At 37.4% G+C, this 15299-nt stretch overlaps 1 protein-coding gene and 1 pseudogene across 1 annotated transcript; both read right to left on the reverse strand.

The window, feature by feature from the left end:
• Positions 1 to 1886: 1886 nt before the first annotated feature.
• On the reverse strand, positions 1887 to 2048 carry LOC149381655 (U2 spliceosomal RNA; annotated as a pseudogene).
• An 8212-nt stretch (positions 2049 to 10260) lies between these two features.
• LOC149381656 (UDP-glycosyltransferase 87A1-like) lies at positions 10261 to 12323 on the reverse strand. The gene is made up of 2 exons (XM_089601101.1): positions 11760 to 12323; positions 10261 to 11277 (listed from the first exon to the last, which is right to left on the reverse strand). The coding sequence occupies exons 1-2, from the start codon at positions 12238 to 12240 to the stop codon at positions 10406 to 10408; spliced, it is 1353 nt and encodes a 450-aa protein (XP_089457227.1). The 5' UTR covers positions 12241 to 12323; the 3' UTR covers positions 10261 to 10405.
• Between the last annotated feature and the right edge of the window lie 2976 nt (positions 12324 to 15299).

Raw genomic sequence — 15299 nt, forward strand, 5'->3', positions numbered from 1 at the left:
TCTTTTCCGAGCCACCACCGCGAGCCACCGTCCTCGCCGCGTCGTCTCAGCCCCGTCCTCGCCGCGTCGCCTCAGCCCCGTCCTCGCTCCCTCTTTTCCGAGCCACCACCGCGAGCCACCGTCCTCGCCGCGTCGCCTCAGCCCCGTCCTCGCCGCGTCGCCTCAGCCCCGTCCTTGCCGCTTCGCCTCCGCGTTGCCGCGCCTTGTACCTCGCAGCCCCGTCAGTGAAGGTTAGTGGTTATTTATGTTAATTAAATTAATTGATTAGTTGTAGTAATTAGTTAGTTAAGTTCATAAATTAGGTAAATAAATTTGTTAAGTTGTTATTTATGTAATTAATTCACATGTTTATAAAAATGCTAATTAGTTATTACATTTATTAATACTAGTTAATATGTTAGGTTAATAAGTAGTATTTAATTAACTTGTTGATTAATTTGTTAATTTAATGAATGAAGTATATTTGTGTTTAATAAGTACATGTATTAATTATTGTAGTATAATTGTTAATATATATAGTGTTTATAATTAGTTTAGTTAACTAATTAATTTGTAGTGGAAATCAAATTGGTTAATAAGTTGTTAGTTTAGTTAACTAATTAATTTGTAGTTAAATTGTTAACAATTTGTACTTAATAATGAAATTGGTTATGTAACTAATTTTAAATTTTAAATGTTAGTTTAATTAAGATTGAAATTGGTTAATTGTTTAAACTATAGATATTGATAAAATGTTGTGATCGAACCACAGAGGCTCCGTTTAGGACTTAGTTAATTAATATGATAGTTTCTGGATGGATTTTAAATGTTTTTAAAGTAGTTTGCAGGTTTTTGGTTTAACAATATTATAGAGGAAACTCTGCCAAAATTTCGGTAGAGTTTTGAACCAATTAGAATCGAAATCCACTAGAAACAGTCCATTTTCAAAAACAATCCATTTTCCAGGATTTTGAGGCGCTTTAGTATCTTTCCCACAATTTCTACAATCCATTTAAAAAAATAAGATACCTTTCACAGTCTCTCTCTCAGTCTGACGCTCTCCCAACTGAGCTATCCCCGCTAACGAAACATATGTAAAGCACAAACATTCCGACAATTACCTTCATGAATAAGTTTTATATAATTAATCCAGCTTTAACGTATTTATTGTATTTAACAAAAATCTTACCTAAAAATCCTTAGTAGACAATTAATTATAACCAATGTGTATATATAAATATACATATACATAAACAAGAGAAGTCAATTGCATATTCAACTTCTTAATCTCCTGAAACATGAAATTAAAAAAAAAAACACTTAAAGATTCTACACAAGCATTTCTATTTATTTATTCGTGATTTCTCAATGTAATATCACGTAACATTCTATTTCTCGATGTTCTTTTTTTTCGGTTCAAATAATAAAATATGTTTCTAAAGACAAAAAAAAAGTTCTGACTTCTAGAGTTTAAAATATTTCTTTATAGCTTACAGAATATTTCTAGAGTCTAAATAAAATATTGAATTCCAAAGCTTACAGAATTGAGTAAGTCAAATTTTAAAATGAAATTCACTTTTATTAGTCGTAATTTCCTTCTATCCCTGCCCCCTATTTATAGCTTGCTCTCTATTTTTGGCTTTTCAAGATCCTTGAATCTAGAAAAAATCTAAGATTTAATTAACCACTTTATTTTTATATTAATCCTTATAATAAAAAGAATCATAACAACTATATTCTATTTGTTAGAATAAAATAGCTAATATTCTCTTTTATTTAAATAAAGTTTATTATCTACCAAATCATATTTGTAAATTATTTATTTTATTTATGAAATATCCCAACCTCCAAGGTTGTAAATAAAACAAAATTCAAAAAGCTTTGCGGACTAATTTAAGTGCTCTTTATATCATTGGAGGCCACCCGGCAGAACAATACCGTGAGCCTTCCACAATTTATCTTTAGCTCCGAATCCGTTGGTCCCCTTAGCCGAGAAAACCAATTATCATACATTAAGCTGATAAGAACATATACTACACTTGGTCGTAGCCAAAAGGCCAAAAATCTCCCACACTTGTGTTTAATACGCCCCCTCAAGCTCAACCTGGAGACGCAAGGTTAAGCTTGGAACACAATGCATGAATCTGGGAACACTCAGTGGTGTCGTCCACGTTTCTTTGTTTTCTAATTTTGTTTTCTTCTTATAGGATGTCGAATGGAGCAGGTGGAGGCGAGGATCCACCACAGACGCCGGGATCCTCCGGATCGAAGAACACACGTGGACCAACGAAGGGTCTCGTGTCAGCGAAAGCAGGGGTAGGGACTCCTGGTGCGAATGTAGTTCGCTACGATCGGCGACACATGATGTTCTACCAGGACATCAGGGAGCAAAATCCCTTGATCGGCACCTTCTCGAACCGTCTTGGAAACTTGATCAAGGCGACGTTTCAAGCACACGCAAATGACTGGAATGAAGTCGAGCCTCAGCATGTGACGGCCGTTATGACCGCAATCCATAACGAGTACCGTTTTGTGTACGAGGATCCTGCAACTGGCGAGAGAGTGCCAGCTGATTGCATTCGCAACGAGATAGAGTCTACTATCATTCGCGAAATGAAGCGGTTGCGACGCAACCAAAAGTCAAAGTTATCATCTAGATTCTTCAACAAGGTTTGCGGGAAAATAGAGCTCGCCAGAGAAGAAACACCAAAGGGCTATACGCACGAGGCTTGGTTGAAGGCAATAGAGGTGTTCAACACACCGGAACATAAGGTATGAGTTGAACATGATTTTTTTTTTCTCATCGAATCGAATTAAATGAATTTATGTCTCGCAGGCAAAGGCTGACCGCAACCGACAAAATGCGAAGAAGAAGCAGACAAAGGCCAAACAAGGGTCGATACCTTTTTTCGCTCATCGACAGAAGAGCGTAAATTGCTTAATTTTTATTAACATTAGACACATTAGTCTTATTTTGATGATTAAAACTTGCAGAGGAAGGAGGATGGGACATTGTCCTCCGCATTAGCGACGTGGGAGAAAAAGCATCAAGATATTAACGGCAACTGGACAACGCCCTTCGCGAGTCAACAATTTGTAAGTTATTTTATTTAATTACTTAATAATAATTATATAATAATTTAATTTGGTTTTTTTGTAAAGGCGCGAATCAACGCCCAAGTGGCAGATATTTTGCGACAAGCGGATGAGAGAGGCGAAGAGGTGAGCCTCGAACGCGCAGAGGAGTATGCGATGCATGACGTTCTCGGGCCACGCCGTGATTGGGATGTCGGGATAGGACCCACGACACCAGTTGGGGCTTTGAGTGTGGCTCGAGCTCAAGATGGAAGCTCGTCTGGTTCGTCACCTCAATTACGCGCCGATCCAGTACTGTATACCGAGTTGCAAACTCAGTTGGCAGCACAACAAGCTCAAATGGCGGCACAACAAATGCAGATGGAAGAGATGCAGCGACATCTGCTTTCGTTTACACAGATGCATACTCAGGCTTCCCCTACGCCGACATCAGCGGCAATGGCTGATAATGAAACGCCAGGTTCTGCGGAGTTTCAGCGTGATCGTCCTAGCGGTAGCGGCAATGGCCGAGGAGGAAGCAACAGTAGTGGCCGCGGAGGCAACTTATTTAGAGGAAGAGGAAATTCCTCTATAGATAAGTTTTATAGGCAACAACGAAAATAGTTGCACTTGTATATTTTTATATTAGCGAACAAACTCGTATTAGTTGCTTGTATATTAAAAATATTTTAATATGAAATATTAATTTCTAATTCTAATTATAATTCTATTATAATTCTAATAATATTAATTTCTAATTCTAATAATATTATACTCTAATTCTAATATTTGTAAAAAAAAATTTAAATAAATTGGGAATCGGGTGCGACTAGTCGCACCCAATACTATGGCAGGAAGGGTATTGAGTGCGACTGGTCGCACCCAATAAGTTGGCGGGTAGGCTATTCGGTGCGACTAGTCGCACCCAATACGTTGGCGGGTAGGGTATTGGGTGCGACATGTCGCACCCAAAAGTCAAATTCCCTCCTTTCTCACGGAAAAATAGGCGCGACTTCAGATGCGATAAGTCGCACCCAATAGTGTCGCTGTTGGTGGATCGAGCGCGCATCGGACACGAACGATCGCTCCGATGCGCCTCTTTTGAGATGATTCCACCATATAACCATATTAATGCGGAAAAAATAATTAATTACGCTGATCATAAGCTAATTAAATTATGGTTATAATTAACAAGATCTAGTTATGTTTAATTAATTTAATTCACGAGAGCATATAAGTCAAGCAACCGATATAGAGCGAAAAACGAATACTTACAGTTTTGGCTCACGAACTGAAAGCTTTCACAATCCGTCTTCGTCTTGATGACTCGAGGATGACACCTTAGTCTTCTGAAACGTAATCTCCGAGGCGAATAAGAAGGATGAGTGGGCACAGTCTTTATCTCACTAGATCACGAAACTAGGTGTTTCGAGATCTCGCTCTTATTTTACTAAGAATGAAAACGAATTTTCCGAGGGGAAGAGAAGTGAAGTGCTCGGCCAAGGTAGGCTAGAGAGCACGAAATTTTCACCAAAAATTGCTTCAAATAATTGCTTGTTTTTGTCTTCTCATGAACCCCTATTTATAGCAGTAAAAGGAGATATTCATGGAATCTTCCAGAATATTTTATTTCCTTTTATTGTGTTCACACTAGAGGATTTAATCTAGGCCCTTGGATCTCAACAAGTGAATCCTACTTTTTCTCTCATCCATCAGATCAATATCTATGGGATATTTAAATAGAGAATAATTTATTTAGTGAGATAATAAAGGAGAATATATTATTCTCCTAAATTTTCTCCTAAATATTCTCCTAAATATTCTCCTAAATACTCTCCTTTAAATAAGGAGAAAATATAGGAAAATATCTCATATTATTCTCTCTCCTTTATTTAAACAACTAAAGAGAAAATATTGGTAAATACCAATATTATAAAAATCGGTTTTTAGGCACACGGCCAAGGGGATTTGCGCAAACCCTAGTGCCAAAACCCTAAATCCGATTTTCATATTTTGTGCAAGGCCCAATTGCTTAAAACCCAATTAATTATTTATTTACTTGGTCCAACAATAAACAAATAATTAATAATTGTTTATTTACTTGATCAAACAATAAATAAACAACTCTACCATAAATATTTATTTAATTCTGCGAATACCCGTTTTCCAGAATTAATGCTGTCAATCACAATTACAGCAAGTGAGATTTAATAATGATAAACATTATTATACGAAAGTTCTTATCCGCCTTTATCAGAGCCAAATCGGGGACTATGGACCTAGTAATAGAAGCTTAACAAATCCGATGAAAAAGACGAAATAGTCATTTCTCTTTCGTCCATCGATTCGTCTAATCTTGGTCAAATACTCCACCTTGTAAGCCAAGACTGAACTCTCCTTTATACTAGAATTATATTTACTCATCGTGACGAGTGTCCACTGATATAGTCAGTTCGTGATCAAGATCCTCCAGGTTCAACCCGTATCGAGAGAAGTCAATTTTTCCGTTATACTTCTCTTGATACATATCAGCCCTAAGCATTGTTGCTTCCCCAGCGAAAGATTCTTTCGAACGTTACTTACTTCGAAAGTGCTAGCAATCTATCGGTTCTGGAATCAACCCTTAGGTGAGTGAACATTAACCTTCTTTCAGGAAGGCTGGATTCCGTATCTGTAAATCACTTCCCACTCGAATCATGCTCTGAGAAAACTCCCAAGACATAAGCTGTGATTAGCATGAATAGTCTTTTAGCGAATGAGTCAAAGAGCCCAGTAACATAACCCAGTGTCCATGATCACTTCAGGATTTAGATCAAGTCTCACTGTGACCATCATAGTGGCCTCGGTTAGTGTGTCGTAACGGTCCTTAAACGACACATCTACACCAAGACCTGTCCAGGTCGTACACTTACCACAAGTGTAGAATGCTCCCACATAGTGATCAGCCTTCACCCATGTGTTCCACATATATGACTTTAGATATAGTTTTCCAGGCGTATATCAGTCATCGACCATGTTTTAGCACACCGCCCGAACTCAGGTGCCCAGCACGTGACTCAGTTAGATACGGAGGCTATGGAAGATAGTTGTTATTGATTCTAATTGTTTAGAACTCAACCCACTAATCATATAATGCTAATAAAGTAATCTTATTATCGAATTTAGTAATCATTTATTCATTATCTTCAAGTGGGCAATATTCCTAACAATCTCCCACTTTGACCAGAGAAGATAAGTTTCCTTTAGCCAATTTAATTCTTTGCCATCATTATAGACGGTTTAGACTTTGACCCAGGATTGAGATTCCCATCATATGGATTCCCACTTTTATCTATACTCTATCATTTTTGTCGATCTGACATATGTCCCATTTTCATATTATTCTAGTTCATGCATTTTTGCAAGTGTTCTTTGACTTACCATTTAAGGTCAAGTCAATTTGTTCACAGTAAATAAATTTACTTTAGAACAAATTAACACTTCGCATACCTTTAGATTATACACCAGACTTTATATCTAAAGATAACAAGTCTCCCTATCAAGGTGTACATCCCTTTGGTGCCAAAACAGGTTGCACCATTGCATGGTTTGATCTCATCACCACTTACTATAGTGTGATTTATTGAACGTGTTTAAATAAGAACTTTATTGACCTATTTCCATTACTTGGTTATTTATAGTTCATCCTTGTTTGTCGTGTTCATATTCAATATATACACAGGACTTTAAGGATCTACTATATTTAAATAACTAAGTATCTCACTATTTCCAGAAATTACAGTGTTTACAACACATGTAGTTATTCTCGGAAATACGACATTGTCTAAGGTCTAATTATTAGTCCTTTTAAAGACAATGTCAATAGCCTCAACATTGAGCTCATACCTTATATCAATAAGTATGTTTGAGACATAATGGAACGAGCATGTCGTTTCTAAATTTGATTTTAGAAACAGTTAGCTCAGTCAATTTACTTGTGTCATAATGAGTTCTAGAACTTAAATAGTAATGACTTTATTCATGACACTTGTTTAGGAGCTATACTTATCGATCATTCTCAAAATATCGATTATAACAAACATCCATGTACAATCATATGACTAGTTTGTTAAGTACTTAGGATCTACCTTTCATATTTCAAAAGGTTTAGTAGTATAACTACTTCGATCCATGTCTTTATGTTATTGGAACTTCATCCTCAAAGGACAGTTCATCTTCAATTTTGAAGATCCCTAATGAAGTGGTTTGTGGTATCAGAAAGAAGAGTATCATTTATGATAATGTCTCTCCTTAAGGGCTCAATCCCTTACCTTATAGCTTATAAAGCTTAAACCATTTCATTAATCCTTTTATAGACCTCTCTATTCCTTTAAGCTAATAGCTTAACAGGTAGATCTATTAAATATGGGCTAATAACTTTCAGACAAGTTAGTATGATCGAGAGTGATATCTCAAGATCATGTCTTTCCATTTAAGGAATGTTTATTGTTGATGAGAGTGACAAGGATCCATTCTAGGATGCTCCCACTAGGTTATTGATTTTAACGACAAGATAATTCAAAATTATCCTTCCTTTTAATTCATTGATTTATGTGGCAAGATAATCATTGATTACTCTTCCACTTTAATTATTGAACAATAGCATATACATTCCGGTTAAGGATGCCATCTTCAATGATGGATTTAATCCTATGAAGGATGTTTGCTATTTATTGAACAAAAAGTGGCTGGATTTCATTAAAGAAAGCTCCCACTCTTTTATTGAACAATAGTGACTAGAATCCAATTAAGGATGCTCCCACTCAATAATATTGGTTATATAGTGGCTAGGTTCCATTTATGGATGCTCCCACTAAGTCAATGAATAAGAGTAGCTAGGTTCCAGCTAAGGATGCTCCTACTCGATTATTGAATTTTAGACTGGCTAGGTTCCAATTAAGGATGCTCCCACTCAATCAATGAATCTAGAGTGACTAGGTTCCATTCAAGGATGCTCCCAATCAATACGAATATTAGTGACTAGGTTCCAATTAAGGAAGCTTCCACTAATTTAATTCATCATCAACACTAACTTTTAGTTGTGTCTCCTTTATTACTTATTATTCGCACAAGTCATTGTCGAATAATGGTAATATTTATTTAGACGCTTTCAAAGCTCTAAATAGTTCTTAAAACAATAAAACATATTCAACATAAGAATTTAATGAAGCAATAAAAGCTAATTAAATTCTAACAGAGATAATAACTTAGAAAATATTTATATTTATTTATTGTGCTTCTATATAGCATATGAACGGAAAAACGTGACCTTCATATTCTATATCTTTTTCATAAGGACATAAGCATTCATGCATATTCAAATATCATAAAAGCAATCAAGGCATTCAATTATAGAAGGAAATATTTAAAGACACAACCATGTGTTCATAAATAATGTAATAAAACATAAAGAAAGAAAGATTCATCCTTTCTGGAATAACCATAAAGGCTACAGTCCAGAAAACCTCGGATTATTAAATGACACATCCCATGTTCAAAAATAAATCCAAAGATGAAAGTAATAAAACTAGCGGGAAATTGGATCTTCAAACGGAGCATGAGCTTCTCTACAATTCGGGCTTGAATCCGACATTGCTCAGCAAGCTCGTCTACACATGTGTGCTCCATCAGATCTGCTCTGCAACAAGCAAAGAAGTATGCTCATGAATAATTATCCTCAAAACATTTTTAGGATATCTTTAATCATGAATTTTAAGGTACAATACCAGCATTCTTCTTATTTTTCTCAAGCTCGGCCAAGTACAAAGGACAATGCCTCTTCCAATGGCCTTCAGTGTTGCAGTGGTTGCATTTACCAATGCTTTCTCGCTTCTTTTCTTTTCCTTTTCCACTTCTCTTGAAGTTCTTCTTTTCCTTCTTAGCGGGACCTTTCCCCTTTGAAGTATTAGAACGTGCCTTAGATGACTCAGCACCAGAAGTCAACATCTTCTTGGTTTTAGGCGAAGAACTCTTGTCAGCATAGAGAGCTGACCCTTTGTTCTTCCCATGTCGAGTGATAGACTCGAAAGTCTGTAGTTCATTCAACAGCTGAGACAGTCTATACGTCAACTTGTTCATGATGTAGTTGGACGTAAACTGTATAAAGTCACTCGAAAGGGAATTCATGATTATTCCCACCTGAGTAACCTCATCCATCTGTGCCCCATGGAGTTCAGCTTCGGTGAAGTAGTTAGTCATCTTCATGACATGATCCCTCACCGGAGTTCCCGCAGTCATCCTAGTGCTAGTGCACTTACGGGTGAGCTCAATGCGGGCTTGCTCGCTTTGCATCCCAAACATTTGTTGCAACGAGTCAAGGATCTCCACAGCGGTCTCCTTCCCTTCCATCTTAGTTCGCAACGCATCAGATATGCTTGCGAGCATGTAGGCCACTGCCTTGTTATTGGCAGTAGTCCACTTGTCATAGTCCTCCCTCAAGTTCTTGGAGGCACCATGAGCAGGAAGAGGAGGTCTGTCTTCAGTGAGGATAAAGCGAATGCTTTCACTCACAAGCACAATGTTGAGATTCGACTTCCACTTAGGGAAGTTATCTCCAGTCAGGACGTCTTTCGACAACAGGGCCATAATAGGGTTCGACATGATTACTAAAAACATAAAAAGCACATTTATTGGCAATATGAAAAGAAACAACTATCAATATAATTTAGGAAATAAAAACTATAATGCAAACATGCACGGGATAAAATACTAAACAAAAGAACCCAGTTTTTATATTCCAAGGTAATTCGACTAATAGCCACAGTCCGTTTCACTCTGGTGACGTAACGGAGTGCACCTAGTGAAAATGAGAACCATCTCAGATTAGTGAGCAATCATAGTACATGCACCTTCATAACTATGCTCACTAACTACCAATTTTATAGGAATCTTTGGCCACATGAGCAACCACCGGTTGGTTCATGCATGAGTCAACCCAACATTTCAGTGAAAGAAATCTAGCTCATACGCACTAGCGTAACTAGTACACGCAGAGATCAACCCTCCCACCTATCGTCAGAGACACAACCTTGGTAATGGTCATAATTTTGGAATTATCCTTTTGATCCATCGTGTTTTAAATGAGCAAAAAATTACATTGTTAATGAATCAAAGGCATGTAATTTATTTTTTGATATTTTTTACAAGAAAGAGCTATTGCCACCCACAATAAGTACTTCAAAGACATAATTATACTATAGCCATTGGAAAAAAGAACAATATTTATTTCAAGGAATAATAGTTTTTGTTGTTGAAAAAAGCAGATAAAATCATGAATGACAAGGTAAATCATCAAAGCTCAACCGTGACGATCTCACGAAATATCCCTAAGAAACGAATCAAGGTTAGTATCCGAAGAACCGCCTCCGGAGACAGCTCCACGACACGCCTCTCGAAGCTTTTCCGCTCTTCTCCTCATCGAAACCCCTTCGTTGCCGCCGTCCATATCCATGAGCCTCTTCACGAGCATGATAATCTCGTCCCTTGTCACTAAACGCTCGTCGCCCGTCCCAAACGCCTCTTTCCTCACCCGATACCCGATCTTCCAATCCTTAACCACCCTCTTGCTATTCGGAATCTGGTCCGCAAATATGGGGAAAGTGAGCATCGGAACACCCGCGAAGACGCTCTCCATTGTCGAATTCCATCCGCAGTGTGTCCAAAAGCCGCCAACTGAAGGGTGGCACAACACCTTCATTTGGTCGCACCACGACACCACAAACCCTAATCCGTTTTCATTACTCGCGTCGATGAATTCGGTATCCTGACGTGCCACCCACAAGTACCTAACGCCGCTACCATTCACACCAGCCACAATCTCATCTAGTTGGGCCTTTGAAACTGATAGAAAACTGCCCATTGAGATGTACAACACAGAGTGGTCTGGCTGAGAGTCTAGCCATTTGATGTAGCTTGGATTAGCATTCTTGTGGTCGATTCCATAGGGGATGGTGGGTCCGATAGGGTAGAGCGGGAAAGTAAATTCGGTCTTCAAAGCGTCGAAGACTTCGAGTTCGAGCTCGTAAGCGGAGGTGAAGAGAAGGTAGTTTGCTTTTGACACGTTGGAGATGGCTTCCTCGACGTTTGGCAACACTTTGAGACCGTCGCCGAAGAAGAATGTGGTGAGGTCAACGAGGCGGGTTGGTGAAACTCCCGGGATGTACTTCACTATTTCTTCTCCTCGTTCTTCTCATAATATTGCACATAACAAAATAGAAATATTTAAAATGAATTGAGACATTTATTTTGACAGGTTATGAAACTTCTGTTGAGAACTATAATAAGCTATTTATCTTTGAAAATATAAGGGATTAGGCCAATTAAAATATTAACATTGCTATTTAGCCAAAATCTCATATATAATCACTGAATTCAACTTGGTAAACTTAATTTCTATTAAATTTGTATGTGGCTACTTAGCTACAAAAACTTTTTTTTTCCCGGTGACAATTATTTATTTATGAGTGAATAATTTACACATGTGACACAATGACAGAACCTATTTCCTATTTTACTATTTTTCAAAGGTAAAAATACAAATTTATATGTTTTGTTGTAAGTACCCCCAAGTCTCTTATATCTATACAGCCCTACCAACCATTTACGCCTCTGGAATTTAAGGTTTCAAAGACAATAACCAAAAAAATAAAATAAAGGTTCTTACTCACCTGAAAGATTAGCCGGGAAATGGCCGTTGAGTCTCAAGAGCGGGAAGTGATAGATCACCGAGAACACCGAAGCCGACATGGTCCACAGCGAAGCCACCGGAACATTCTTCCGGCTCCCAACTCCGGCGACCCACTTGATGTAGCTGTCGGCTATTATAACGCTCGGCTCCAACTCGAGCCGACCGAAAAGCTCCTCGAACGGCGCCTCCAGCTTGGTGTTGACGGCCTGGAAGAAGCCCGGGAAGTCTCCGGCGCGGCCGTGCTCCGACGGAATGACGTTGGGGAGCGCCGCAAAGGAGATGTTGGTGGGCCGGATCGGGTCGGGCCCGAGGAGTTCGGCCCATTCCTGTGTGACCACGAACGTCACCACGATGTCCGGCTTCTTCGCGCACAGCTGCTTGCACAAGTTCATCATGGGGTTGACGTGGCCTCTGCCGGGGTACGGCAGAGCTACCACGTGGCACTTTCTGACTGGCTCCATGTATTTATTGCCGATCTCGAGAGAGAGAGCGCTTTTCTTTTCTTTTGAGGGTGGACTTGAGAGTAGTTCAGTACTTTCAGTTTGGAAGCTAGACTTTTAAGGCCTTGATAATAAATGAGATTTAATGCTAAGAAAGAAGCACAAATCATTTTTTGCCTTTCTGTGGTCCTTCACTCTGGCCTATTGCTTTTCGCCCACATGAGAGACAAGCTGGCCTAATTTCGCTCCCCCAAAATAGAATCTTTTCGCTCAAAGCTGAGAAGACCTCGCCCACCAACAAATCTGCTCACCCAAAGCATGTGCAAGGGAATTTTGAGGCTAAATTGGACTGGCCTCACAAAATGACCAAAAACTCATTAATAAAATTTCAAAACTCTATATATAGCACCTCATTATCTCCATGGTAAGCCTCTAAAATAAGAGAGTAGAAAATTTTGAGAAAATTTGTTTTTTCTTTGTTTGCTCATATAAAATAAGGGTTATATCTTAATCAAGTTATCAACATCATGAATGGTAAAAATTGTCAACGTGGAGAAGAACCTATGCGTTCTTAATTGCCATGTCATTTTAACTGTTATTAATATGGCGATCATTTACCGTTGTAAAAATTATTGGCAGAAATTTAAAATAAAAGCATTCATTTAAGCAGAATCAGGTCAACTCACATACACAAAGCAAAGCAGCTAGACATTCAATTTTTTAGGGTCACCGGAAAAGCTTGAAGATCTCAGTATGAGTCATGCAAACCCAAGTGAGTTATTTCAGTTCAGGTCAATGTAAAGACGTGGAATACGATCTCAAGTCTCGAACCCATTCAAATATTAACCTTTCCATGCAGAGATTTCATATTTGGTTCGAGAATTATATGCCATTTGTTACAAACGTTCACCACAACTCAGTATCAAAACCAGATACCTTAAATCGCAAGTATTAAAGTATCTAGAAGATATTTGATTTGATATATTAACAGAATAAATATCTCATATTTAATTAGAACAAGATCAACGGAAATCAAGTAAGTGCATATTCTATTTGGGGTAAGTTAGAAAGCTATAAATAAGAGGCTTAGGCTAAGGAAAAAATCGCCTATCATTGCACAATTCCACTCTTGGAATTCGGCAACCCTCTCCCTCTTGATGTGGACGTTTTTCCTCTCTCCCGGAGGAGAAAAATTCGTTCATACCACTTCCCAAACGAAAGAAAGAATCATATCGACACCTTGTTGGAATAATTGATGACAAAAGAGTTGGCTCACACCTTGGTCTTTATCCTTCCGGAGATTACATCTTGGAAGACTCTGGTATCGATCAACCGACGAGCAACCAAGGAATCCGAGAGCTTGGAGATCCGAAGATTCAAAGAGCAAGGAGCCGTCGAGGAATCCGAGAAGTAAGGAGATCCAAAATCTAGGAGCGTGGAGGATCTGTAGCTGAGCCGAAAGGTATGTAACTAAGTCCTGTTATGGTTTGTGTTGATTGTGCTTGTCTAAATATTATATTTGTTGTTGTTGTTGAATGTCAAACTCAAACTATAATACGGCAATGAAAATCTCAAACTATAATCTAAGACGAGTCGGAGACAACATGACCACCGGCGAGAATCAACGACTATCAACTTATCGTAGTCATTTCGGCACGGCGCTTTTGAAAAATGTGAAGATGTCGGCAAGAATCGATGAATTTCGGCTAGGTTTGGTGTCGCTTTTTTTATTTTTATTTTTTTATTATAAAGCCCATTTGATTAAAGTAACAAGAAAATGGCTTTGTTTTTTTATCCTTCTTCTGCCGAATTCATTCCAAGCAGCTAGATCAAATCTTGGCTTTGTATCTAACTTTAATCTCAGGCAATTCCTGATGTTGGGCTTACTAAAGTAGGGTTACAAAATACATACTATATTTAAAAGGGATTATTTTTAAATGATGACATCCTCAATACTTTTGGATCAAAATCTAATATGTCAAAATTAATCTAAAAGTATAACTAGTTATATTTGTTGGTATAAAACTATCCTCAATAAAATATCATTTTTTCTTCTTCATAATTTGTCTGTTTAGTTTATTTACATGAACGTCAATAATATATCTGATTTATTGACATTGTCGACATTACGATTTTTTTTTTTGGAAACCTGAAAAATTTGAAAAAAAAAATATTCAAGCAAACCAAAACGAAAATCAACAACTACACATCCAAAATTAATCTCGTTTCAAGCCTCTCTCCATTTACCGGCATGATTTAGGTTTATTAGTCATACCTTTAACTTTAGGGTTTGGAGTTTGGTGTTTCTTTGTCATTTTTGGTGGAGAAAAAAACAGCAGCAGCAGCAGAAGAAGAAGAAGAAGAAGAAGAAGAAGAAGAAGAAGAAGAAGAAATCATGATGGAGAAGAAGAGACGAATTGGCGTGGAGGCGAAAAGAGAGAGAGAGGACGATTATGTCCATCAACGTGTTTCATGATTTCACTCCTTCTAAAACCTCGTATATACCTATTAGTTTGAGAAAACTGGAAAAAAAAATGATTTTAAGAATATGAAAATTCGTTTGAAGATGTATTTATATTTTTTTCTTTTTATTGACATCAATTTCAACAAATCTTCAAACGATTATGGGAAATTCTTTGAAGATTTATTGACATCGATGTGAATAAATTTTATGGATGTCTATAAATCTTCAAAAAATTTGGGCTGTTGAAGATTTATTGACATGCATAGAATTTATTGACAACGATGAAATGATCTATAACTTCACAAGAGATAGAATTTGGTCTGTTGAATATTTTTTTTTCTCCAGATTTTTAAGTTTTTTTTTTTTTTTAACTTCAACATACCAAACGAAAAATGATCTATAACTTTGCTTTTGTGATCATCAAGTAAATAACAAAATTAAATACAAAATAAAATAAAAGGATATTTCATTAAGGATATTTTTGTACCAACACATATATAGAAGTCATACTTTTGGATTAGTTTTGATTTATTGGATTTTGATCTTAATGTATTGAAGATGTCATAGTTTAAGAATAATCCATTCTTTATATTTTATAAGGTTCAAAATTAGTAAG

This window comes from Urtica dioica, chromosome 11, assembly GCF_054948205.1.
Source record: "Urtica dioica subsp. dioica isolate 48M chromosome 11, U.dioica_male_clone48M_v1_H2, whole genome shotgun sequence".
NCBI classification, from domain to species: domain Eukaryota; kingdom Viridiplantae; phylum Streptophyta; class Magnoliopsida; order Rosales; family Urticaceae; genus Urtica; species Urtica dioica.